General features: G+C 44.5%; 3 protein-coding genes across 3 annotated transcripts in view; 1 reads left to right on the top strand and 2 right to left on the bottom strand.

The window, feature by feature from the left end:
• The window catches only part of kidins220b (kinase D-interacting substrate 220b), a 41,238-nt gene extending 39,152 nt beyond the window's left edge, over positions 1–2,086 (top strand). Inside the window, exon 29 of the mRNA XM_084000817.1 lies at positions 284–2,086. Within this exon, the coding sequence (XP_083856943.1) occupies positions 284–1,480 (1,197 nt within the window). The 3' untranslated portion in view covers positions 1,481–2,086. The remainder of the gene's footprint in view (positions 1–283) is intronic.
• Positions 1–13,965, bottom strand: part of LOC311007064 (NACHT, LRR and PYD domains-containing protein 3-like) — a gene marked incomplete at its 3' end in the record, with an annotated part of 257,119 nt that extends 243,154 nt beyond the window's left edge. The window contains exons 1-6 of the mRNA XM_084000148.1: positions 13,547–13,965; positions 11,969–12,254; positions 8,472–10,021; positions 8,236–8,357; positions 7,962–8,135; positions 7,620–7,793 (exon numbers count right to left, since the gene is read on the bottom strand). Coding sequence (XP_083856274.1) covers positions 7,620–7,793; positions 7,962–8,135; positions 8,236–8,357; positions 8,472–10,021; positions 11,969–12,254; positions 13,547–13,567 — 2,327 coding nt within the window. The 5' untranslated portion in view covers positions 13,568–13,965. The remainder of the gene's footprint in view (positions 1–7,619; positions 7,794–7,961; positions 8,136–8,235; positions 8,358–8,471; positions 10,022–11,968; positions 12,255–13,546) is intronic.
• On the bottom strand, positions 2,213–24,767 carry LOC311007594 (stonustoxin subunit beta-like). Its single transcript, XM_084000841.1, has 3 exons — positions 24,713–24,767; positions 4,162–4,208; positions 2,213–3,434 (listed from the first exon to the last, which is right to left on the bottom strand). Exon 3 carries the CDS (start codon positions 3,409–3,411, stop codon positions 2,872–2,874), a length of 540 nt encoding a protein of 179 aa, XP_083856967.1. The 5' UTR covers positions 3,412–3,434; positions 4,162–4,208; positions 24,713–24,767; the 3' UTR covers positions 2,213–2,871.
• Positions 24,768–24,872: the final 105 nt, after the last annotated feature.

Below are 24,872 nucleotides of genomic sequence, written 5' to 3'. Positions count from 1 at the left end.
TGGGTAAAAAAGGAAGGAAGAAGTAAGGATGAAGGGAAAGAAGGGAGGGAAAAGGGAAGGGGAAAAGGATGGAAAGAAAGATGGAGGGAACAGATCAGGTCAATTGGATCAAACGAGGTAGGAAGAAGAAATTAGGACAAAGGGAAGGATGGAAAGAAGGAATGGAAAAATTATTGTGGAAAGAAGGAAGGATGAAGGAAGGGAACAGATTGACCCAGAAGGACAACAGGAGGATTAAAATGATCAGGTGTTCACTTCATTCACGTTCCTACTCTGTCCTCAGGGTGGAGCTCATCGAACCGCCAGCATGACCAGCCTGAACTCCCAGGAGTCGTCCAACGACATCGCCAAGCTGACGGACAAGCAGCAGACCGAGTACCGCAACGCCTACCAGGAATACATCGCCCAGATGGCCCAGCTGGAGATGGGCGGCGGCGGCGGAGATAAGCCCGTCCAACCGCAGCCGGGGCAGTTCATGACATCATCATCATCCGAGGACAAGAGCAAGGACGGCGCCGAGCAGGACGGACGCAAACCCTTCGGCAAGAGGAGCGGCGCCAAGCCGGCTGCAGACAACACCGACTTCCCCTCCAACGGCGACGCCCTGGACCCAATCACAGAGGAGGACGAGAAGGGCGATCACGGATCCTCCAAGTCCCTGCTGACCCGCAAAACCTCGGCTGAAAGAGGCGGGCTGTTCCAGGGCGCCGGCGACCTGAAGCTGAAGGCCGGCGGAGGTTTGCGCTACCAGAAGCTGACCAGCGACGATGAAGAGTCAGAGGAGTCGGACAACGCCCCCCTGCTGAAAGACGGCAAGAAGGCGGGAGACCCTAAACTGCCCGGCGGCTCGCTGGCCCTGAAGGGGAAGGACTACCTGTCGGACGCCATGCTGGACAAGAAGGACTCGTCCGACTCTGGCGTTCGCTCCAACGAGAGCTCGCCCAACCACTCGCTGCAGGACGAGGAGGCGGACCTGTCCCAGCTGGAGAGGGCCAACCTGATCGAGCTGGACGAGGAGAGCCAGGCCAGGAAGCGAGGCATTCCCAGCAGCCTCAGCGGCCTCCAGGACCCGGCCGTCGCCCGTATGTCCATCTGCTCGGAGGACCAGTGCAGCCTGCTGGCCAGCAGCCCGGAGGAGAGCTGGCCCTCGTCCAAGAGCTACAACCTGAACCGCACGCCCAGCAACGTGACGCTCAACAACAACACCAACGCCCAGCAGGGGAACCGCCCCCGTCAGCCTGCAGAGGGCTCCACCTCCTCCTCCAACGCCACCTCCTCCTCCTCCTCCACCGGAGACGTCATCATGTCCCCGAGCTCCGGGACCACTGGCAGCTCCGGCGCCACCAGGCCGGGACCCAACAACGAGAACGTCCGAGTGGTTCACCTGAAGAGGGGCCTGAAGCCTGGAGACCCGCCAGAGATCTGCACCGTGTCCTCCGACACCGTCACCTTCGGCGAGGAGCGCGAGAGCATCCTGTGACCTCACAAAGATCAAGACCGCCGAGGGTCCGCATCCGCCTTCTGAACCGATCAGAAGCCTCTGCCGGGGCGTGACGGTGTAGTGAGTGGAGTTAGTTGCATGTTCACAGCTGTAGTGAGGAGCTGAAGCTCCGTCGTGACGTAGACGAGTATTAATCTAACTAGAAACTGCTGCATGTTGTTGTTGTGATGTGGTCGTGACATCATTGTGACGTGGTTCAGTTTATTGGCTCAGAGAGCGGAGCCTGTTGATGTGTCAGTATTAACTGGTTCAGTGTTTGTTCTTCAGTGTTTTATTTAACCTGAAACTCAATAGAGTTTTTATCGATGTCAAGAAAACTAATGATCGTTGTAAGTGATTATTGGACATTTGAAGGTTTCTGCTTAATGACGATTTCCTAATGTTTCAGAGATAAAACAATAAACTGATTATTTGAGTCAACAAATTAACTGAACTTTGGTTCAACATGTGAAAACTTAAGAATAAAGTTTGAGGCTGATGAAGAATTTTAATCAGTGTTTGTGGATGTAAACATGATGAGCTCAGTGTGTCGTCTGTTATCTTGTTGTCTGCATGAATCTGTGACACCTGTGGTCATGTGACTCGTCAAGGTGAAGTCAACGAATAAATAAAGTGAATGTTAAATGTTGATGCTGCTTCAGGACTGTTTTATTAAACACACTCAGTTACCATTACACATTCATCAAAATAAATCACCAAGCCATAAAACAACATCAAACAGCAACAGGTGAGCCACAATATCATTAGCTTAGTTTAGCCCGTGCTACAATGCATTGCTATACATGACAGTGTACTTATGTCTTACACGCATAATCACTTATGTTGACAAAACAGTCATCATTTGATCAGTTTGAGGCCAGACTAACCTGAGAAAATGGTACAGAGTTAACGTACCATTAGCAGGACACGGCCACTTCTGTTGACTTCTCATAGACTTGTGAAAACTCAGACAGAATCCCCTGAAAAGCCCTGCTGTGATCACCTGGCCTTATACTGCCACCTACTGGTCCAAAATGAGGAAACCCCAACAATAGTCCCATAAACAGAAAATAATCCACAAATGTGGGCACACATCAGTGGAAATCACACTGTCTGAGCTGAATCATCTTTTCAGGGGAAGTGGTTCCTGCACCACCTGGAGGAGCGTTTACTTCACTATTGAAGCTTCAGTGGAACCAGTTCAACATCAAAGTGAAAACATTTCTCTACTATGTCTGAGAGTCTCTGCCGCTCTCCTCCTAAAAGAATAAAACACGAGAAGCTACGAGACTCTGCTGGAAAAAAAAGTGTGAACACAGTGTGAACATAAGATAATTAAAGACAACCAGTGATTCAAATAGAAACCAAAGTGAAACGTCCACCACCAACATTTAAAGCACAGGACTGAAGCTGCTGTCACTTCCAGAGACTCTCCATCCATCAACCACACTCAATTTGGAAACAGAATAGTTCCTGTACCCAAACCCAGGATATAGAGGTTCAGTGAAGGTGGTGTTGAAGGTGTAGAGGTGGATGAGTCTGTTAGAGGAGACTCTGTAGAAGGACAGAGAGCCAGCAGGCCAGTCCACATAGACTGCTACTATGTTAGAGACAGAGGAGGAGGAGGGGGAGATGGATGTTTCACTGTTGTTGTGCCAGACAGAATAATGACCATCAACATCATCAGAGCAGCTCAGACTCCAGGACTGATCATTGGCTCCAAACCTACAGTCTGCACTGTCTCCTTTCCTTTTGATTCCTCTGTAACTCACTGATATATAAACCTCTCCGCTCCACTCCACCTCCCAGTACCAGCGACAAATCAGACCGGTTCTACACAGCAGCTGCCAGCACTCGTCAAATCTGTCTGGATGGTCAGGATATGACATTGTCCTGCTGTTCACTCTGATGCCTCCGTGCACTGTGTTCATGTCCACTTCCAGTTGACAGGCGTCTGATGGAGAGAACAAGACACATGGTTCACTGATTGATTATTGAATCAACATTGTATTTAAAGACAAACTGACTGAGAGCTGTTGTCTGATCATTAGTCACATTAAATCCACACTTAATAATAATAATAATAATAATAAATTTAATTTGTAATGCACTTTTCATCGGCACGATCTCAAAGTGCTACAATTGTTAAAACAAGGTAGGGAAAGTAGAGTTAAAAACAGGGTAGAAGGAAGAGTTAAAAATGTTAAAAACAGGGTAAAGGAAATAAAAACATGCTCAATAAAAACAACAAAGCAGGGTTAAAATCACTATGTGGTTAACATTTAAAGGCCTTTCTAAATAAAAAGGTTTTCAGGCCTGTTTTAAAAGAGTCTAAGCTCTGAGCAGCCCTCAGCTGGGTTGGGAGGCTGTTCCAGAGGCGTGGTGCAGCCGAGCAAAAGGCTCGGTCTCCCATGGTGGAGAGCCTGGTGCTAGGGACTTGGAGGAGCAGAGTATTGGTGGATCTGAGGGTGCGGGTGGTGGACTGTAAGGTGATGAGTTCTTGGAGGTATGTGGGTGCAAGTCCATGAATGCATTTATGGGTAAGTAACAGGATTTTGTAATTGATACGGGATGAAACAGGGAGCCAGTGCAGTGATTTGAGGATGGGAGTGATATGTTTGTGTTTACGGGCCCTCATCAGGACCCTGGCAGCGCTGTTTTGGATGTATTGATGTACTTACACTTCCTGGGACCAGGTCTTAACCTGTGCTCTCCACCATGGTCCACCCTGGAGGAAGAAACACAGTCAGAGTGGTTTTATATCTAAACTACTGTTCAACATGAAGCAGTTTGTCAGAATAAGAACAGGATTAAGATGACAGTGATGATGGGGTGGTGTTTAGCTCAGTTGGTAGAGCACCCGCCCCATGTGTTGAGGCTATCACTGCAGGCGACCCTGGTTCGAATCCAGCGTCGAGCGACCCTATCCTCTGTGTGTCATTCCCCCCTCTCTGCCTCCCATTTCCTGTCTCTCTCAACTGTCCTATCAACAATAAAGGCATGAAAAGCCTCCTGTTAGGGACATTTTTTGTACCCTGTTTTCAAACACACACCATGATAAAGTAAAAATAGTTGTTGTTTAAAGTTAGGTGTCTTCTAATGATTTATGTGTAATTTCATCAATATTTTTTATAATTTAACCCTTTCATGGCCTGTCTTAGTGAGGGACAAATGGGGAAAATTTAGGGAAAATTTTGAAAAACTGCAATAAAATTAAAATTTTAAAAATAATTTTATTTCCTCCAACTATTATGAGAACAGTCATATGTCTGCCTTTGAACAGGGCCAAAATTGATTTGTTTGCCATAGGTGCCGGCCGTATCGTTGTAATAACGCAGAAATCCTTTAGGGGGGACAGAAGTTATGCACAAATAACAAACTCTGATTCATTTGTCTTCATAGATTATTCATAGATGGATTTTAAGAAAGATGCCTTACTTGTTAAAAGTCTTTGTGGAAAGTTCAATTGAACATTTTTTTAAAATCAGCATCATAATTGAATGTACTGTAGCCTGTCACTTAATGATGTGCTGGGACTCTGATTTTTATTGTTTGTGTAGGTGGTTTTCAGATGACGTCACGCGGAACGTCACGACTGCAGATGGAGGGCAGGAAGTGTTTTCCCAGCAGGAAAAGAATAGGAAAATGCCTATGGTGTGCGCTGTCTACGGCTGTTCAAACCGGTCAAACCGGGAAAATCAAAAAAGTTACATGAGAGTTCCTACGGTAGTAACACATAAAGGACTCAAATTTCAACAACGGACCGAAAAACGGTGTGTGGGAGGGACAGAAGTGACCATAGTAAACAAACGGTGTTCTAGCCTGTCCTACAGTAAAAAGGGCACATAGAAAGAGGAGTAAAGCAATATTAAGCGGCAATATATATTTAAGCATCAACGATGTTCAACCAAACCCACATAGTTTGAAACAACGTTCAAAACACACACAGCCAGTGTCACAACTAAGCATATAAAGTCCGCTAGCTTAATGCTAACGTATAATGTAAAACACCATAGACGGGCTAACAGAAATTAGCATTCAGTTTACAGCCAGTAAAGCTGCTAAAAACTGTTTTAATTCTGGCTTTAGCACTGTTAACACGTCACCGTTTAATTATAACGCTTGGGAATTTGCTCCGATGTTTGTTTGGGAGAAGTGCAGAGTCTGTGTGAGCCCCGACCGGGGACCAGGGCAGCGGCTGTCACAGCCCCGACCGGGGACCAGGGCAGCGGCTGTCACAGCAGCAGCCGCTCTACCGAGCTGATCTGCCGGCGGGGCCGACCGCCCTCCTCCCGTCGGAGGAAACGAGCCAAGTAACGTATCCGCATGCTTTTAGAGGTTTACCGCTGGCTGGTTAAATTATTTTTAGGAGATTAATGTTGGTCTTATTGATGAAAATTAACAACTGTGGCAGTGGCATTAGTTTGTTTGAATGAAAAGTGAGCAGGGCTGCCTCTGGGCTACGTAGTGAAATCATCACATTTATGTAAATAAATAAATGTTTTACAATGAACCGATCAGTCTAATTTATTTTGTTAAGTCGACATGGTTACTGTACATGGCAAAGATTATTACCACTTTATGACTTAAAATTACTCTGTATTTCTATGGGAGTCCTATGGGAGTGTCGCCACTCTGTTATATCAATTCCTCTGGTCGGCAGTAGTTGAGGTGCTGTGTTTCACTGCTTCCTTTCTCCCGACTTAAGGTTGTATGGATCGTATCCGATATATTTCTCTAATTTTTGGTGATACCTGCTACGTGCAGGCTTGACCAAAAGCTTTGGAGTACTCGCTTTCCATCATTTTCAGGCACCGCTCTCCACTTCCTGCCCTCCATCTGACATCGCCCCGCCCCCTTTGCGTCATCATAACCACGTGACTGAAAACCAGCTATGTGCTTGTTGTTTGGCATTGGTTCATTCATTAAATACGAGTAGTTAAATATGCTTGTGTTGTTACATGATAAACATTTAGTAACGTGTATTTCACAATTTGTTGTGTCAAAATTCACTAGCACCTCCTATAAACAATGTCAACCTGCTGGTGGCGCTAGAGGAAAAGTCAGATACACTAATTCCCAGAGGATGAATCTGCTGAGGATCAGAAATATCTTAACTAAATCTCATCTGAATATATTTAGTTGCTGTTGAGACGTTACAGTCTGGAACAAAGAGGTGGACTGACCAAACCTGTCAAACCTACATCGACACTGCTGTCACAGCTCAGACTGAGGAGGATGTTCTCTGATTAAGGGATGTCTCCATCTGGTCAAAGACTTGAGAGGATCTGGAGCACCGTGTGGCCCAGGGGGTAGAGCAGGCTACCATCCTAGCTGCAGTCAGCCCCGAATCCCACATCGGGAGGCCCTTTGCCCCCTTTACTACCTCCCCATTTCCTGTCTCTCTCAACTATACTATCAAATAAAGGCAAAAAATACAAAAACAAAGTCCCCCCACAAAAAAAAATTAAAACTTTGCTGGCCTCCAACCTCCTCATTCTCTTTCTCGGACTCACTGGCTACTTTCTTTGTTAGATATCCTGTACATGGAGCTGTCAGTAGCCAGAATGCACAACGCAAAGCAAGCCACTATCACCTCCTGGACTTCTTCAATAGAGAAAATTAAGAACTTTTTGTGCCCCCAAACTGATCTCTAGAGCCTTGTATGTCTGTGTGTGTTTCTCTGTTCTTTTTCTTCTTCTTCTTTTTTCTTTTTGTGTTACAATAACTTTTTTTTAATTACTTATTTACTCTAATTAATGTTATTGTTACACTGTCCAAGCATAGTCTGATGTTCTGAGCCTGTCTTTGTATTGATGTGCCCTTGCTGCCTAGGTTGGGGTGGGAAGGGAGATGTCTTTTCTTTTTTTTTTTTCTTTTTTTGTCTTGTGTTTATTTTGTATTTATTTATAAATTATTTATTTGTTGTTTTAGTTGAGCTCTTTCTGCTCTTGTTTTGTTTTTATGTTTTCTGATGGAAACTAATAAAAAGTTGAAAAAAAAAAGAAAATTTGTGAATTCAGGCCGACTCACTGCTCTGAATACAACTAAGAGAAATCAGACGTCTTTAATGACGACTGACTGAGCAGGGAAACATAAAAGACAGGAGACAGACTGAGTCCTTGTTGTATGACTTTACCTGAGAGTCTCCAGTCTCCAGTCTGGATCCTCCAGTCCAGCAGACAACAGCTTCACTCCTGAGTCTCCTGGATGATTGTAGCTCAGGTCCAGCTCTCTCAGATGGGAGGGGTTGGAGCTCAGAGCTGAGGCCAGAGAAGCACAGCCTTCCTCTGTGACCTGACATCCTGACAGACTGGAGATATAAAATATAATAAACTCCCGATTTTACAAAATCATGTGAGCAGAGATGTTGAGTTTCTCAACAGACTCCTGAACATCTCAACAGATGTTGAGCATCTGCACCAACACATTACAGAAGGATGTTCAAGATAAGCTGTCCAACAAACATCTGTATCCTGACCTGAGAGTCTCCAGTCTGCAGTGTTCACTCTCCAGTCCACCAGAGAGCAGCTTCACTCCAGAGTCCTGCAGGTCGTTGTTACTCAGGTCCAGGTGTCTCAGACTAGAGGACTGGGAGCTGAGTACTGAGGACAGAGCTTCACAGCTTCTCTCTGAGAGGTCACAGTTGTTCAGTCTGAAGAGGAATCAAGAAAACAAAAGTAAACAAATATAAATGTTTTGGTTGTGACTAAGAAGAAGTTACAGTTAATGTAGATGGGTGTGTGTGCACATACAGAGCTTTGTTAGAGGCTTTGACCACTGGCAGCAGCCTCAGAAGAGCCTCCTCTGAAGCAGAGTATTTCTTCAGGTCAAACTCGTCCAGATCTTCTCCTGATGACAGTAAGATGAAGCCCAGAGCCGACCATTGAGCAGGAGACAGTTCATCTGTGGAGAGACGTCCTGATCTCAGGGACCGTTGTATCTCCTCCACCAGAGAATGATCATTCAGTTCATTCAGACAGTGGAACAGGTTGATGCTTTTCTCTGCAGATACATTCTTACTGATCTTCTTCTTGATGTACTCAACTGTGTTCTGATTGGTCTGTGATTCACTTCCTGTCGTTGCCATCAGACCTCGTAGGAGAGTCTGATTGGTCTCCAGTGAAAGACCCAGGAGGAAGCGGAGGAACAAGTCCAGGTGTCCATTTGGACTCTTTAAGGCCTCGTCCACAGCGCTCTGGTAGAAATGTGATGATTTGTCAGACCAATTCAGCAGTCCAGACAACCAGGAGGCTGTTTGTTGTTGTGACATCAGGTTGAGTCCAGAGTTGATGAAGGTCAGATGGACATGAAGAGCAGCCAGAAACTCCTGAACACTCAGATGGAGGAAGCAGAACACCTTGTCCTGGTACAGGCCGCTCTCCTCTTTTAAGAACTGTGTGCACACTCCTGAGTACATCGAGGCTGCTGTGATATCGATGCCACACTCTGTCAGGTCTGATGCATAGAAGATCAGGTTTCCTTTCTGCAGCTGCTCAAAAGCCAGTTTTCCCAGAGTCTCAATCATCTTCCTGCTCTCTGGACTCCAATGTGGATCTCTCTCAGTTCCTCCATCATACTTGGCCTTCTTCAGTTTTAGATGAACCACCAGGAAGTGGATGTACATCTCAGTCAGGGTCTTGGGCAGCTCTCCTCCCTCTCTGGTCTTCAACAGCTCCTCCAGAACTGTAGCAGTGATCCAGCAGAAGAGTGGGATGTCGCACATGTTGTGGAGGCTTCGTGATTTCTTGATGTGGGAGATGATCTCTCTGGCCTGCTCCTCATCTCTGAACCTCTTTGTGAAGTATTCCTCCTTCTGTGGGTCATTGAACCCTCTGACCTCTGTCACCGTCAGCATTTTAAAACACTCAGGAGGGATCTGATTGGCTGCTGCAGGTCGTGTAGTTATCCAGAGGTGAGCAGAGGGAAGCAGGTTCCCCCTGATGAGGTTGGTCAGCAGCACGTCCACTGAGGTGGACTCTGTCACATCAGTCAGGACCTCAGTGTTGTGGAAGTCCAGAGGAGGTCGACACTCGTCCAGACCGTCAAAGATGAAGACGACCTGGAACTGATCAAAGCTGCAGATTCCTGCTTCTTTGGTTTCAGAGAAGAAGTGATGAACAAGTTCCACCAAGCTCAACTTTTTCTCTTTCTTGTTCAGCACATTCAGCTCTCTGAAGGTGAAGGGAAATGTGAACTGTATGTCTTGTAAGTATTTTTTGTCTTCAGCCCAGTCCAGAGTGAACTTCTGTGTTAAGACTGTTTTCCCAATGCCAGCCTCGCCTGCCATCACTCTTCTGATTGGTCGGTCTCTTCCAGGTGGGGCTTTAAAGATGTCTTCTTGTCTGATGGTTGTTTCTGGTCTGTCTGGTTTCCTGGACGCTGTTTCAATCTGTCCAGCCCCTCCCTCTGTGATGTAGAGCTCTGTGTAGATCTGGTTCAGAAGGGTTTGGTGTCCTGCCTTAGGGATGCCCTCAAACACACACTTGAACTTTTTCTTCAGGTTGGATTTAAGTTTTTGTTGACAGCCAGCGAGAATCTCTGTATGAATAAAGGACCAATGACATCAATGAGAATCTTAGTTATTATATAGAAACCATAAACTAGTGACACAGGGGTGGCCGTCGGGATGTGATCTCTGTCAACTTTGGAATCAAACCCATGGCCTTACAATCAAGAGTCAAACATAGAACAGACACAGCAAGTCAGACAGATGATCAGACATGATCAGCTCTCGAGACAATGGGCCTCATTCACGGACTGTCCTACTTACAAAGTTTTTACGAAGATTGTGGCATTCATGAATGTTTTTATTTATCCAGGATTTGTTCTTAGCTAAGAGCAAAATCTACGCACACTCATGGTGAATGAGGCCCATTGACCGTAGGGAGCTATCAACCTGTGTGTGAGTGAGATTCAGTTGAATTGTACCTCCCAAACACTGGCTTGTAAATCAAACATCCTGACTGTTATCATATAAAGTTACCCATGTGTTTGTATGGCTGTGTTTAATATAAATGTATGGGGGAGAAGGGTCTGTTATGAGTCAGTCTGGCGGGGTGTAGGATAGAGTGGTTGCTAGGGACTCCCTGACATACACATGAGGAGGGAGCGTGGTGTTGGGAATTCTCAAAATTGGTGGCAGCTGCTCCCAAGGGGGAAGTCGGGATTTTGGGCCGGAAGTAGGAAGGAGGCAGAGGCCCACAAGGGAAACGCCACAGGGAGAAGGTGACTCAACGACGCACCGAGGAGACTGAAGCGACATTCACCACACCACCACTTGTTTTTCTTTTGACCCACACTTATTGAACTTAAACTAACTAAACCAAGAGCGGGCTGTCCGGGAAACCAAAGTCAAAGGAGACGGCCGGAGTCCACCCACGGACAGGGCGCGCGCAGATCACCTGGGGGAGTTTCCCACCACACACGACCCCCTCCAGATAGGAAACTACTGCACTCACCCAGAGAAACACAACGTCACTTACAAGTCGATGCATCACGCAGGGACTGTTAGGTTTATGTTAGGTGCTGGGCTAACCTTTGGGAGGGGGTTTTGATTAGGTAGAGCCAAGGCAAGCCTGGCATCGTAACAGGTCAGAAAATATCAGTGAAATACTTGATAAACAGCCGAGATATCAGAGGAGTCCCTAATTAATGAATTGGTCTCAGAGCTATAGCTTGGCCCGAGGCTCAGCGGTTTCCACGATAACTTGAGGTGTTACCACAATAATAGAAAGACACCAGGCAGTGGCAAAAGGCAGAGGACTTCCTGAACAAGTTCATATGTTTTTAGAATTTCTACAGTAAATATTTTGGAACCCCTTGCGAGTTATTAAACACAGGGGTCCTTTCTGTTCATCTTAGAAAATTCTGTATTGGAGTCAATGGGCAGCGGGAAGGGACTGGCCTCATTCAGAGGCTCCTTATTCAAATTCTGTAAGTCTCTCTGCTTTCTTTAGCGCAATGGCCCTCATTTATCAAACGTGTGTACACCAAAAATATGTACGCCAAAGGATTTATTTATCAATCTGAATGTGAGCGTAGTATACGCAAAAAATCTCACACCAAGTTTAAGCAGGTGTATACATATTTGAACAAGTGTATACCATGCAGGACTGAGACTGTGTCAGAAAGTTAGAAATAGATCATAATGATGCAGCAATGCAGATTTCATGTTGTTGCTTTTCTTGTGAAAAAAAAAATATATATATGAGTAGACAGCCACATGTTCATCAAGTCCGTGTTGAAAACTCCTGCTCCTCCAGAGGTTTTCATTCACCATTTCACCAGATTCACTCAACACAAATTTAAAAGAAACATCATCAATCATCAGTGACTATGGGAGTGTATGAATGGATATTGAAGCCTATATATGCTGTGTTTCACAAAGCATGAACCGTATGGATCTAGTCGATATGATATAACCCAGAGGGGATGAGTGCAACTCAGGGCTTTTGCTAAATGCCTTTTAGTCTTTCCATGACTTACGTTTGGGTTCTGAGATGGGCCCTGTGAAATTTCCCAGTAGATCATTCTGATTAATCTTCTCCAGGACTGTTTTGGTGACTTCAACAGTGTTTATACAGTAGGTCTGGATCATTAGCTCCACTGTGTCTTCCCTGTTTGCATTCTCCAGTCGACATTTTGGGATTGATGGGAGGTCTTCTAGGGCTCCTCTCTGCCACAGGTACCACTTGAATGTATAAAAATCATCAGCTCCCAAATCCTCCAAAGTCTTCAAGAGGATCTCTGGGAGTGTCTCCATCTTTCCCCTCTAAAAAGTATAAAAAACAATCTAGTTTTAGTAGTACAGTTACTCTTCCAGATCATAATCAGTGAACTCTGTTCAAGCAGTGGGGTTGAAAGCTTCCTCACCAGCTGAAACTGGTCCATTTGTTCCAGTGAACAGCAGATTATCAGAATTTTTGGTACTTTAACCACACACAGTTTGAACAGAGGGAGACAAAGTATCAGGAAGTTACAAACTGACCTACAATCCAGAAACACAGAACCTACCTTTAAGGTGAACCATACCCCAACATACATTCTTTTTGTGGAATTTCTGATGCAGTGATCTTAGTTTGTATAAACCAAATATCCCAGAATCACTTCAGGTGCACTGAACTGAAACTGGGACTAAAATCTAAAACCTGCCCGACAGTTACTGAACTCAACACTGACCTTCATACTGCACTGTTAACATTTACAGTCATAATAGTCAGACCACATCCAGTTCAGACCAATGAAGGTTAGTACAGACTACACACTACAGAATTTTCTTTTTTTGTGAAACATAAATTTCCTGTTTGGCTTTCCCATGTTGAAAAACTTGGCATGTGTCAAGCCTGGTGAAAATGCATGTGTCTTGCATGCAGGTGGAACAGTGAGGTAGAAAGATCATTTGGACACTGAATTATTTTAACTTCATAAACCACATGTTGTACAAACAGTGGACATCAGTGGACACATTTTAGTTTAGTATTTGAATCATCTGAAGTCTGTCTAAGGACAAAGGCCACTACAAACAATAATAATGGTGTTGTAAAAACCATAATATTAATAAGAACACATCTTGCCTAAATACATGACATAAATCATCTCAGTACTCTTCTTAGTAATGGTTTTTAGAGCTATAGTGCAGGAACAACGAGGAATACACTCTACTCTATTGCTCTTTCTCCCCCTCCCTTCCTATTTTGGGCAGTACTGCTCTTCCTCCCCCTCCCTTCCTATTTTGGGCAGTACTGCTCTTCCTCCCCTCCATTCCTATCGTGGGAAGTACTGCTTGCAGTAACATTGTATATGTTATGTAACCGTTATCCACCGCTCCATTTATTGATTCGCTGGCTTTGTTGTAAACAAAGGCACATGGAGGAGAGGAGCGTAAATGCACAAGGAGGAGAGGAGCGTAACCAGAACAGCGGAAAAGCATAGTTCCCCTTTAAATGTACTTGAATACATTTTCAAATACCTAAATAATGAACATAAAATAGCACGATGTGACGCCCAGTGATCCTGTTCAAACGTACAGATTTCTCTGGCAGGATTCTCAGCTGCTGAACTCACCTCAGGTCGACTTACAGACATTGTTCACCTTCATGTGTAGAGGAACCATCAAGACAAGAAGCTGCTCGTTGCCCCTCGTCAGCCCTGGTGTCCGTGAGCATTTGATCTGAGAAGGAGTCACTTCCTCATAACTTCAAATAAGCACTTGCCAGGCACGTTTCTTTTTTCAATAAATAAATACATTCCTGTACTGCATGGGGATGTAAACAACGGCGCTGTCAAAATGCCGTGGTTATCTACCATACACGTTTCCTTGTAGTATACACGGTATTGTGTATGTATGTTGGTGTGTGTGTGTTGTCCGCTGCTGCTCCGCTCTGTCTCCGAGGGTGGGGCTGCCCCGCGGTGCGCGCTCCCTCACACGCATGTCCAGAGAGAGAGAGAAAGAGGAACAAGCTGCTTCCTCATGATAACTCCGTGTGTTGCACATAGATAAGACGTGACAGTGGAGCGACTTAAACCTTGTGAGTTATAAATCCACCAACATAACTTCCTTGTGGGGCTGACAAGTCGCCTTCCACTTATTCAACGAGCTTCCTACATTTCCATGCTGTTGTTAACATTTCCATGCTAACCGCATTCTCTGTTATAAACTGTTTTCTTGTCTGTAACAACATCTATTGCACGTCTGTCCTTCCTGGGTGAGGGATCTCCTCCCAGTGGCGGAGCCAGGAAATTTTCTGTGGGGTGGCCAGGATGGTCATGTGATCATTATGGGGTGGCAATGTTTCACTGTAAAATATAGCGATATGTAGGTCACCTACTGTAAACCGCACACCTCCATAATATTTAGAACGCAGGTAATGATGGAAAAGATCAACTAATATTCAGTGTATCTAACTTTTTTTTAATTCCTGCAAGTAAAGTAACAAAGATGCTTACACTATACAAATGTAGCACAATATGCAGACAACTGCACAGCATACTGTGATGAGAGGATTCAGGAGATGATCAGCTCCGCTTGTAGTGATCACTATGAGCTCATTCTGTTGGTGTATCAGGAATATACAGACATAATTTGAGAAACAGTTGTTTTATTATAGCCTGATCAAGCTACAGTATAAACACACAAATAATGGCCAGCAAATTGGGTCAACATAAGGATTCCAGTCATAGACAAGGCTTAAGGGCTACTGTACAAATGCACAAAACAGTTATATGTTGATGGTCTGGAAGGTTGTTGAAAATAAATTGGAGAAACCACAGGGTGAGCAACAGAGGAGGGATCCCTCAGGACGGGCAGACATGCAATGGATGTTGTTACAGACAAGAAAACAATTTACAACACACTGTTCACCATCTCCTGCTGTGGGTCTAGTCTGCTGACACCTGTCAGTTGAACCACACGCACAATAAAATATTAATAGGAGGATTTAAATTATACTATACTATTACCGAGCATTGTTACTTAGAATGTAATGATTAATTGCAATACATAAAGTAAACAGTAGCTGTGGGCATACCTACTGTACCTTGTGATGAGCCCTGCATAGGATCTGTGGTGACAGTGTCTGAAACACAAATGTTGAAACTGTCAGTAAGTCTTAATGATTTTTATCAAACATCATTACCTATAACAGTATAGGTGATACAAAAGGCAGAAACGGCAGGCAGTCACAGTGTGCTGTAGCTACAGGATCTGTGTTCTCATCCTTTCAACATTCCCTGTCTTTCTACTGAAGTAGCAGGCAATTTTTCTTTTCATTTTGCCTGACAGGTAAGGCGAGCAGCAAAATACATTAAGTTACCACACGACTATCGTTATTTGAATGTTTATGCTCATGCTGCTCTGCTACAGAGAGTAGCAGCATGCAAGTCACTATTAAAAGATTGTGTGCTGAATGTGTAGGGGAAAAAACATTGCAGCTGGTGATTTATCAATGGTATAATGATGTCTATTTTATTTTTTTATTAAATGCAAAAGACTTGTCTAAAATCACAAAATACACACAATATAATATAACGTAAATGAGGGCAGTCAGAGCAGACTCCCCATTCGCTAATGTACCACAAGGAGACTACCAGATACATGTGTCTGAAATGCTTCAGAACTGGAGTAAAGTCACAGACAACAAGTAAGAAAACTCGACCAGAACCGACCAAAGTGATCATAGAAAACTTACCTCCAAAGGTGTCCTTGCTTGGCGACAGCGTATTATGACAAACTGGCTGCTCCTGCTCTGCTCTTCTCCTCTGCTCTGCTCCCGCGGTAAGTTTGTTGTGTGCTGCAGTAAAATGCGTCCGTGCGGAAACTAAGGGGGCTTTCACACCTACCTCCTTTGGTCCGGACTTTCGGACTTTCCAGATAGTTCGGATCAAATTGACTGGTGTGAAAGCTCCCCCGGACCACGGTCCGGACTAAAGACCGAGTCTTTGGTCCAGCCTCAGGAGGTAGTCTCGGTCCGGACTATCCTGGACCAAGGTCCGCTGCTGCATAGTGTGAAAGCATTTTTTTGGAAGGTTCGAACTATCAGACCAAACACAGGAAATAACGTCAGATTTCGCACGTGCCGAAAAAAGTAAATAAACAGAAAAAAAGGAAAGAGGAGCCGCGGCAACCGGCGGCAACACTTGGGGAGAGGAGGAGATCATATTATATCCAGATTTGGTCAGAGGGATGGGTGTGTCAGTGTAGGCTACACTTGTAAACGTTTACACGGAATTAAACATTAGAGTGTTTAATATAAATCCCTAAACGATACATGCATTTTTTTATATAGCCTATTTTTTTTTATATATATATTGACCCGAATATATTTTTTTCCGCCGAAAAAAGTCTGAAAAAGACGGATATTTATCAGCGGGTGACACCAAACAACATCTGCCCCAGCAAGTCAGAGCTTTTATTTCTCTCACACTCACACACAAGTGACCTGGAGAGATGCAGCCGCATCTGACGAGGATCGCGCGTGTGTGCGCATAGCGTGTGTGTGTTCCCCTCCACTACACAAAACAGCTGATCGCTGCCACTCTCATCAATGAGAGCACGCGGCACAACCCTCTTTTTTTCTCTCCTTTCATCAGCTCTAAACTCACTCTTCTGCACCGCGATTACAAACCACAGCGTGCTTTGCAGCAGTAGGCTATATTTTTCTTTTTCTTTTTTTTCCTTTTTTTTACACATATTTCTATTTTATTTTTTTCAGAGCACTTTCTATGCGCTAACGTCAGACGCACGCTCATCCGTCATGACGTCGGTAGATCCTTTAGTCCGCTGTCATAATAGCAGTGTGAAAGCGAACTTTACTGGACTATATGGAAACAAATGTAACAAAAAAAAAATTAAGTCCGGACCTTGGTCCGGACTATTAGGTGTGAAAGCGCCCTAAACTAACTAACGAACTAAAGTTCCGCGCGCAGAGCCGTTTTTTGTCAAATTATGCCCCAGCCATGGGGGTGGCCAGTGGGGTGGCCAGAGAGTGGTCACCCCGTAGCTCCGCCTCCTGGTTTTCCCTGTTAAAAGGGTTTTCCATGGAGTTTTTCCTCAGTCGATGTGAAGGTCTAAGAACAGAGGATGTTGTTGTGATGTCATGTCAATCAATCAATCAATCAATCAATCAATCAATCAATCAATCAAACTTTATTTATAGAGCACTTTTCCTACATAGACATGTAACATAAAGTGCTTTACACACAGAAAAAAAAAGAAAAAGAGAAAGAAAAAAAAATAGAATCGTAGAAAAAACAATTAAAAATAAAGCCCCTCCCTCCCACCCTCCATACTACACACGTGCACACGCACACACACGCTCACACACACACACACACACACACACACACACACACACACACACACGCTCACACACACACACACACACACACACACACACACACACACACACACATGCACACTCACTACTGACACTAGGGAGACATGGCATGACACTGAGGATTGTGTTGTGTGAAGCCCTTTGAGACAAACTGGTGGTAAAAACGGGCTATACAAATAAAATTGCATTGCCTTGCCTTGCCTTCATCCTGAGGTTCTGGTTCCTTCGTTGGGAACCAGGACTGAAGTGGATCTGGTCTCTGCTTCATAACAAACCAACATGTCCACAGTACAGTATAGTATGATCCAGACTGCTGCGCCACCATTATCTCTCAGCTCCATCTAGTGGACAGACAGTAGAACTACATCCTCTGATGTGGGACTTACCTGACTGAGGTTCTGTCCAGTCATGGACCGGTTACTGGTTTCAAATGGTTTGAGAAAGTCAAGATTTATTTCAATGGTGGAAAAACACAGGAGCAATGGTGAGCCCAGAGCCCAGACTGGAAGGATGAAGGGAAAGAAGGAAGAAAAGAAAAGAAAGAAGGAAGGAAGGACGAGGGGAAAGAAGGAAGGAAGGAAGGATGAAGAGCTGGAGGAAGAGTCTGGGGAGAGGGAAGTCTGGGTGTCCCTGTTCAGACTGTTTCCCCTGCGACCCGGATGGATGTTAAATAACTGAACAGTAGAGAGGATCATCAGAAGAACCTGAACTTGAACCAGAACCAGAACCGAGCTGATCTGTCCAACCCATCTACAGGAACACAGGTGCCGCCATCGGGTCTGTCCTTTCACCGATGCTTTTTAATATCTACATCTACGACGTACCGGAGACAACATCCAGACGGTCTGGGTCTGCAGACGACCTAGCTATCATGATACAACAACCACCATGGAGGGCGGTGGAAGAGGGTCTGAACCAGGACATGGTCACACTGGCTGCCTACCAGAACCAGAACCAGGACATGGTCACACTGGCTGCCCACCAGAACCAGAACCAGGACATGGTCACACTGGCTGCCTACCAGAACCAGAACCAGGACATGGTCACACTGGCTCAATAACTCAATAACAATAACAGGGAAGCCAACAGGGAGCTTGAGGTCTTCACAGACAACAAACGTTTGGAGTTCCAGCAGGCCCCAAAGTACCTCGGCGTACGCCTGGACAGGATGCTGTCCTACAGACAACATATCCAGGAAGTGAGGGCCAAAGTAACATCAAGGGTCTCGCTTATTCGCCGCCTTGCTGGCACCACCTGGGGTGCCTCTGCCAAGGTACTGCGTATCTCTACCCAAGCCCTCGTCTTCTCTGTAGCCGAGTACTGGGCCCCAGCTTGGAGCAGAAACCTTGGAACGCAGCCACGGTTTAGAAACACGACGCTCCACTGAGTCAGTTTACTGAATCTGTATCACGTGGGTTTCTCCAACTTTCGACGACCTCTAGCGTTGGTGAGTAAAACTGTTTCTAACGCTATCGGTTGAACTATGTCTCTCTCTCGCTCCCTCCCTCTGACTGAAGAAAATGCTCTTCGGATTTAAAAAAAACAACAAAAAATGACACAACCGTCATGACAGGGAGGAAGCAGGCTGATTGGTCAGATCGAGATATTTTTTACCACAGGTTCTGGACATTGAGAGTCAGGTTCTGCACGAGGAAGCAGCCAGTGAGCAAGGCAGCATCGTCGGTGGTCACTGAAGCAGGAAGACGAGCCGTGGCACCGCCAACGGCACCTCCTCCTCCTCCTCCACCGGAGACGTCATCATGTCCCCGAGCTCCGGGACCACCGGCAGCTCCGGCGCCACCAGGCCGGGACCCAACAACGAGAACGTCCGAGTGGTTCACCTGAAGAGGGGCCTGAAGCCTGGAGACCCGCCAGAGATCTGCACCGTGTCCTCCGACACCGTCACCTTCGGCGAGGAGCGCGAGAGCATCCTGTGACCTCACAAAGATCAAGACCGCCGAGGGTCCGCCTCCGCCTTCTGAACCGATCAGAAGCCTCTGCCGGGGCGCGACGGTGTAGTGAGTGGAGTTAGTTGCATGTTCACAGCTGTAGTGAGGAGCTGAAGCTCCGTCGTGACGTAGACGAGTATTAATCTAACTAGAAACTGCTGCATGTTGTTGTTGTGATGTGGTCGTGACATCATTGTGACGTGGTTCATTTTATTGGCTCAGAGAGCGGAGCCTGTTGATGTGTCAGTATTAACTGGTTCAGTGTTTGTTCTTCAGTGTTTTATTTAACCTGAAACTCCTCAGAGTTTTTATCGATGTCAAGAAAACTAATGATCGTTTTAACTGATTATTGAAGGTTTCTGATTATTAATGACGATTTCCTGATGTTTCAGAGATAAAACAATAAGATGATTATTTGAGTCAACAAATTAACTGAACTTTGGTTCAACATGTGAAAACTTGTTGAATAAAGTTTGAGGCTGATGAAGAATTTTAATCAGATAAAACGTGTTTGTGGATGTAAACATGATGAGCTCAGTGTGTCTGTTATCTTGTTGTCTGCATGAATCTGTGACACCTGTGGTCATGTGACTCGTCAAGGTGAAGTTAACAAATAAATAAAGAGAATGTTAAATGTTGATGCTGCTTCAGGACTGTTTTATTAAACACACTCAGTTACCATTACACATTCATCAAAATAAAGCACCAAGCCATAACAACATCAAACAGCAACAGATTAGCTTAGTTTAGCCCGTGCTACAATGCGATGCTACCATCAATTTTAATTTCGTCATAAAAGCAGGAAAACAGAAAAGAGAAAATAAACAACAACAGTGTACTTATGTCTTACACACATAATCACTTACGTTTAATTAACAATAACAAAACAGTCATCATCTGATCAGTTTGAGCCCAGACTAACCTGAGAAAAGTGAGTTACCATTAGCAGGACACGGCCACTTCTGTTGACTTCTCATAGACTTGTGAAAGCTCAGGCAGAATCCCCTGAAAAGCCCTGGTGTGATCACCTGGCCTTATACTGCCACCTACTGGTCCAAAATCAGGAAACCCCAACAATAGTCCCATAAACAGAAAATAATCCACAAATGTGGGCACACATCAGTGGGAACCACACTGTCTGAGCTGAATGCTCATTGGTCAATCATCTTTTTACAACCTCGATAAGGGATTAAGCCGGGATATCTTGGTTATCCTGGTTTAATTTAGCCTCAAGTCGGTTGTTGGAAGGGAGGTTAAATTTATCCTGGTCAAGTTACTATGGTGATTTATTTACTGCAGCTAGCCTGCTCCAGACCATAATAACAGCCAGGCTTAGTTGATTCTGTTGTCTTTATCTGTGAAGTCAGCAGTCACTATGATCAGAAATCAATGTGTTTCATACAGTTATTCCATGTTCTTATGTACATATTGGTCTGATTTATAAACAAACAAAAATACATTTACAATAATCAAAAAACTTGAAACATTTACATTGTCTATTAGGCTATTTTTTTTAGGCCTATTCATGTGCTTCTCACACTGAATCTTTGCATCTGTCAGTGCTTCTCATAAAAAGCAATGGAGCAAAAATAGCAATAGATTTATTTTTATTTTTATAAAATATGTTACAAAATATATTGGCCTAAATATATTGGTTGAGGTAAGAAAACAAGTATAAAATTGAGTGAGTTTGAGCAGGCACTTTCCTGATAATTTATACTCCTCATCTGAACATTGTTATCAGCAATTTATTGAAGCACCAGACAGCAAAATGTTCTAATATTTAATTATTTTCACCTGTTGCACTTCTGGTCACGCCACTTGTATTTGTGCTGTATGAACTTTACTTTAGATTTGTGTAATGAATCAACTTCCACTGCTCATCATTAAGGCAAAGTGCACAACTGTTAATTTGTGAAAGGAACTTGAGTTGTGATTATAGTTTTGGATTATCCAATTCGTCTGCAGTTGTCCACCGCGCTCTCTCTGAGCTTTACGACAGCGGCGGTGCTTTTTTCTTTTCTTTTTTTTAAATATCCGCTGTTAATTGGAGGAAAGTAGCCACACCTTTCCTCTCGTCAGTGCCACTAATCCTGAATTTCTTTATTCTACTTTGGAACAACAGGCAGGAGGAGTGTTTGTTACTTCACTTCACTATTGAAGCTTCAGTGGAACCAGTTCAACATCAAAGTGAAAACATTCCTCTACTAAGTCTGAGAGTCTCTGCTGTTCTCCTCCTAAAACAATAAAATATGAGAAGCTACAAGACTCTGCTGGAAAAAAAGAGTGTGAACATAAGATAATTAAAGGCACAACCAGTGATTCAAATAGAAACCAAAGTGAAACCTCGTCCACCACCAACATTTAAAGCACAGGACTGAAGCTGCTGTCACTTCCAGAGACTCTCCATCCTACACATCAACCAGAAACAGTGAGGAATGAAGGAGGCTCACGAACCCAAACCCAGGATACAGAGGTTCAGTGAAGGTGGTGTTGAAGGTGTGGAGGTGGATCAGTGAGTCAGAGGAGACTCTGTAGAAGGACAGAGAGCCAGCAGGACAGTCCAGATACACTACTACTCTGTTAGAGACAGAGGAGGAGGAGATTGGTGTTTCTGTATAGTTGTGCCAGGCAGAATAACCACCATCATCACCACCATCATAACACATCAGACTCCAGGACTGATCATTTGTTCCAAACCTACAGTCTGCACTGTCTCCCTTCCTTCTGATTCCTTTGTAACTCACTGATATAAAAACCAATCCGCTCCACTCCACCTCCCAGCAACAGCGACCAGTCAGACCAGTTCTACAAAGCAGCTGACGACAGTCAAATCTGTCTGGATGATCAGGATATGACTGAATCTCTGTCTCCGTCCTGTTACTGTAAATCAGTTTGAGTTCTCTGTTCGCTGTGTTCATGTCAAATTCCAGTTTGCAGGCGTCTGATGGAGAGAACAAGACACAACACAGCTGCAGTTCATCATCTGATGGTTCATTGATTGATTATTGAATCAACATTGTATTTAAAGACAAACTGACAGAGAGCTGTTGTCTGATCATTAGTCACATTAAATCCACACTTACACTTCCTGAGACCAGGTCTTAACTTGTTCTCTCCACCATAGCCCACCCTGGAGGAAGAAACACAGTCAGAGGGATTTTATATCTAAACTACTGTTCAACATGAAGCAGTTTGTCAGAAGAAGAAGAATAGGATTAAGATGACGATGATGAAGAGTCACCACTGAACTGTAGGCTACTCTGTTCTGTTCTAATTCTCTCCGACCGCTTCATGATAGTGATGCTGCCTCTTTCACACTGAATGTCACGGTTCTGTTGCTGCTACTCTGTCTCTCTCTGAGGGACGGGGCTGCGCCACGCTGTGCACAGCACTCTCTCCATACATCCATGGCTCTCTCACATGCACGTACCGAGTGCACGCCGCTGCCTCGTCATAGATGTATAAGTCCATATGCTGCAGACATGAGACGTGAATTTGACTTCCCAGTGGGAGCCTACTAACAAGTAGCCACTTATTCAACATGTTTAAATATGATTTCAGAAAAGCCCCCATTTGTGCTTGTTTAGCTAACACTACTTGTTAACCAGAGCAGAGTAAAATGAAAGCTCTTATTGAGAAACATAGTGAATCTGTTGCAGTCAGCTTGTTAAGAACAAGCTAAATGACAGCTGTCTGTGGAGGCTGTTTATCTTGCCATAAATCACAAGCCTGCAGCCTCTGTCTAACATTAGGCTACCTGGATGTAGTGAATCACAGCAGCAACAGGAGGATCACTCACTCAGCTTGATTTGTTCCTGAGTTAATTGTGACTTTACTGTTGTAATTGTGTTCCTACTGTAGAAACAGTAGCATTGAATAAACTCATGTTGGCAATAATTTGTTGACATAAATTAGGACAGGATAGACACTTTTTATGAAGTGGGTAAACTTCAAATAACAAACACTGATTCATTTGTCTTCATAGATTATTCACAGATGGATTTTAAGAAAGATGCCTTATCTTTGTGGAAAGAAAATTGAACTTTTCTTTTTTAATCAGCATCATAATTGAATGTACTGTAGCCTGTCACTTAAAGGTATATTGTGTAAGAATTCCTCCCATCTAGTGGTACGGCTGTAAATCGCAAGCAACTCAGTCGTATTTTTCATGCTGCATTCACGTAACTGCTTAAACAAGCGTCTATGTAAACAAGTGGTCCGTCAGCACGAGGCAAAACAATACACGTGACAATATGTTGTCATGGCGATGTCGTATTGTTGACCTGACCCACGTTTTACCGTCTTTCTCTGGACTTCTGTCACTAAAATGACATCTGGTTTGTTAGCGACGGCCGTCTGCCCGACTGCAGGTGAATGCAGCATCAGTGTAACGCTCCATTCCTCCTCACTGCGTTACCACGGTGACTTTTCACAGATGCCACCTTGACCTGAGCCGACAGCTCCGGTGTCTCCGCTGAGTTTCCGTGGTTTCCTATCGTCACGCTGCCACTGAAGGTAAAAACATGGCGACACCACATGGAAGCAGCACCGAGCTTACCCGCTCCATGTAGATATGAATGATATGAACGGCTCATTCAGAGCTGAAAGGAACACTTCAGTTTGTCGATGGGGGTAATTATTGATGAATGAAAAACTTACTTTTGAATGAAATAATCGATTTTCGTGAAAAGATAACAGGAGAACTTACACAATGTACCTTCAATGATGTGCTGGGACTCTGATTTTTATTGTTTGTTTGTGCTTGTTGTTTGGTATTTTTTCATTCATTAAATACAAGTAGTTAAATATGCTTGTGTTGTTACATGATAAACATTTAGTAACGTGTATTTCACAATTTGTTGTGTCAAAATTCACTAGCACCTCCTATAAACAATGTCAAAACTGCTGGTGGCGCTAGAGTCTAGAGTCAGATACACTAATTCCCAGAGGATGAATCTGCTGAGGATCATAAATATCTGAACTACATCTCATCTGAATATATTTAGTGGTTGTTGAGACGTTACAGTCTGGAACAAAGAGGTGGACTGACCAAAACTGTCAAACCTACATTGACACTGCTGTCACAGCTCAGACTGAGGATGATGTTCTCTGATTATGGGATGTCTCCATTTGGTCAAAGACTTGAGAGGATCTGGAGCGCCGTGTGGCCCAGGGGGTAGAGCAGGCTACCATCCTAGCTGCAGTCAGCCCCGAATCCCACATCGGGAGGCCCTTTGCCCCCTCTCACTGCCTCCCCATTTCCTGTCTCTCTCAACTATACTATCAAATAAAGGCAGAAAATACAAAACAAAGCCCCCGCAAAAAAAGATCCATGTGTTTGTGAATTCACAACTAAGAGAAATCAGGCGTCTTTCATGATGACTGACCGAGCAGGGAAACATAAAAGACAGGAGACAGACTGAGTCCTTGTTGTCTGATCGTACCTGAGAGTCTCCAGTCTCCAGGCTGAATTCTTCAGTCCAGCAAACAGCGGCTTCACTCCTGAGGCTCCTGGATGATTGTAGCTCAGGTCCAGCTCTCTCAGATGGGAGGGGTTGGAGCTCAGAGCTGAGGCCAGAGAATAACAGCCTTCCTTTGTGACCT

Source organism: Trachurus trachurus (assembly GCF_905171665.1).
Source record: "Trachurus trachurus genome assembly, chromosome: 24".
NCBI lineage: Eukaryota > Metazoa > Chordata > Actinopteri > Carangiformes > Carangidae > Trachurus > Trachurus trachurus.
Note: the sequence above shows the minus strand (reverse complement) of the source record. Positions and strands in the feature narration are given on the sequence as shown.

What these genes read in the sequence shown, in the direction of transcription:
- LOC311007594 (XM_084000841.1), bottom strand. Translation starts at nt 3,411, where the DNA reads ATGAACACAGTGCACGGAGGCATCAGAGTGAACAGCAGGACAATGTCA.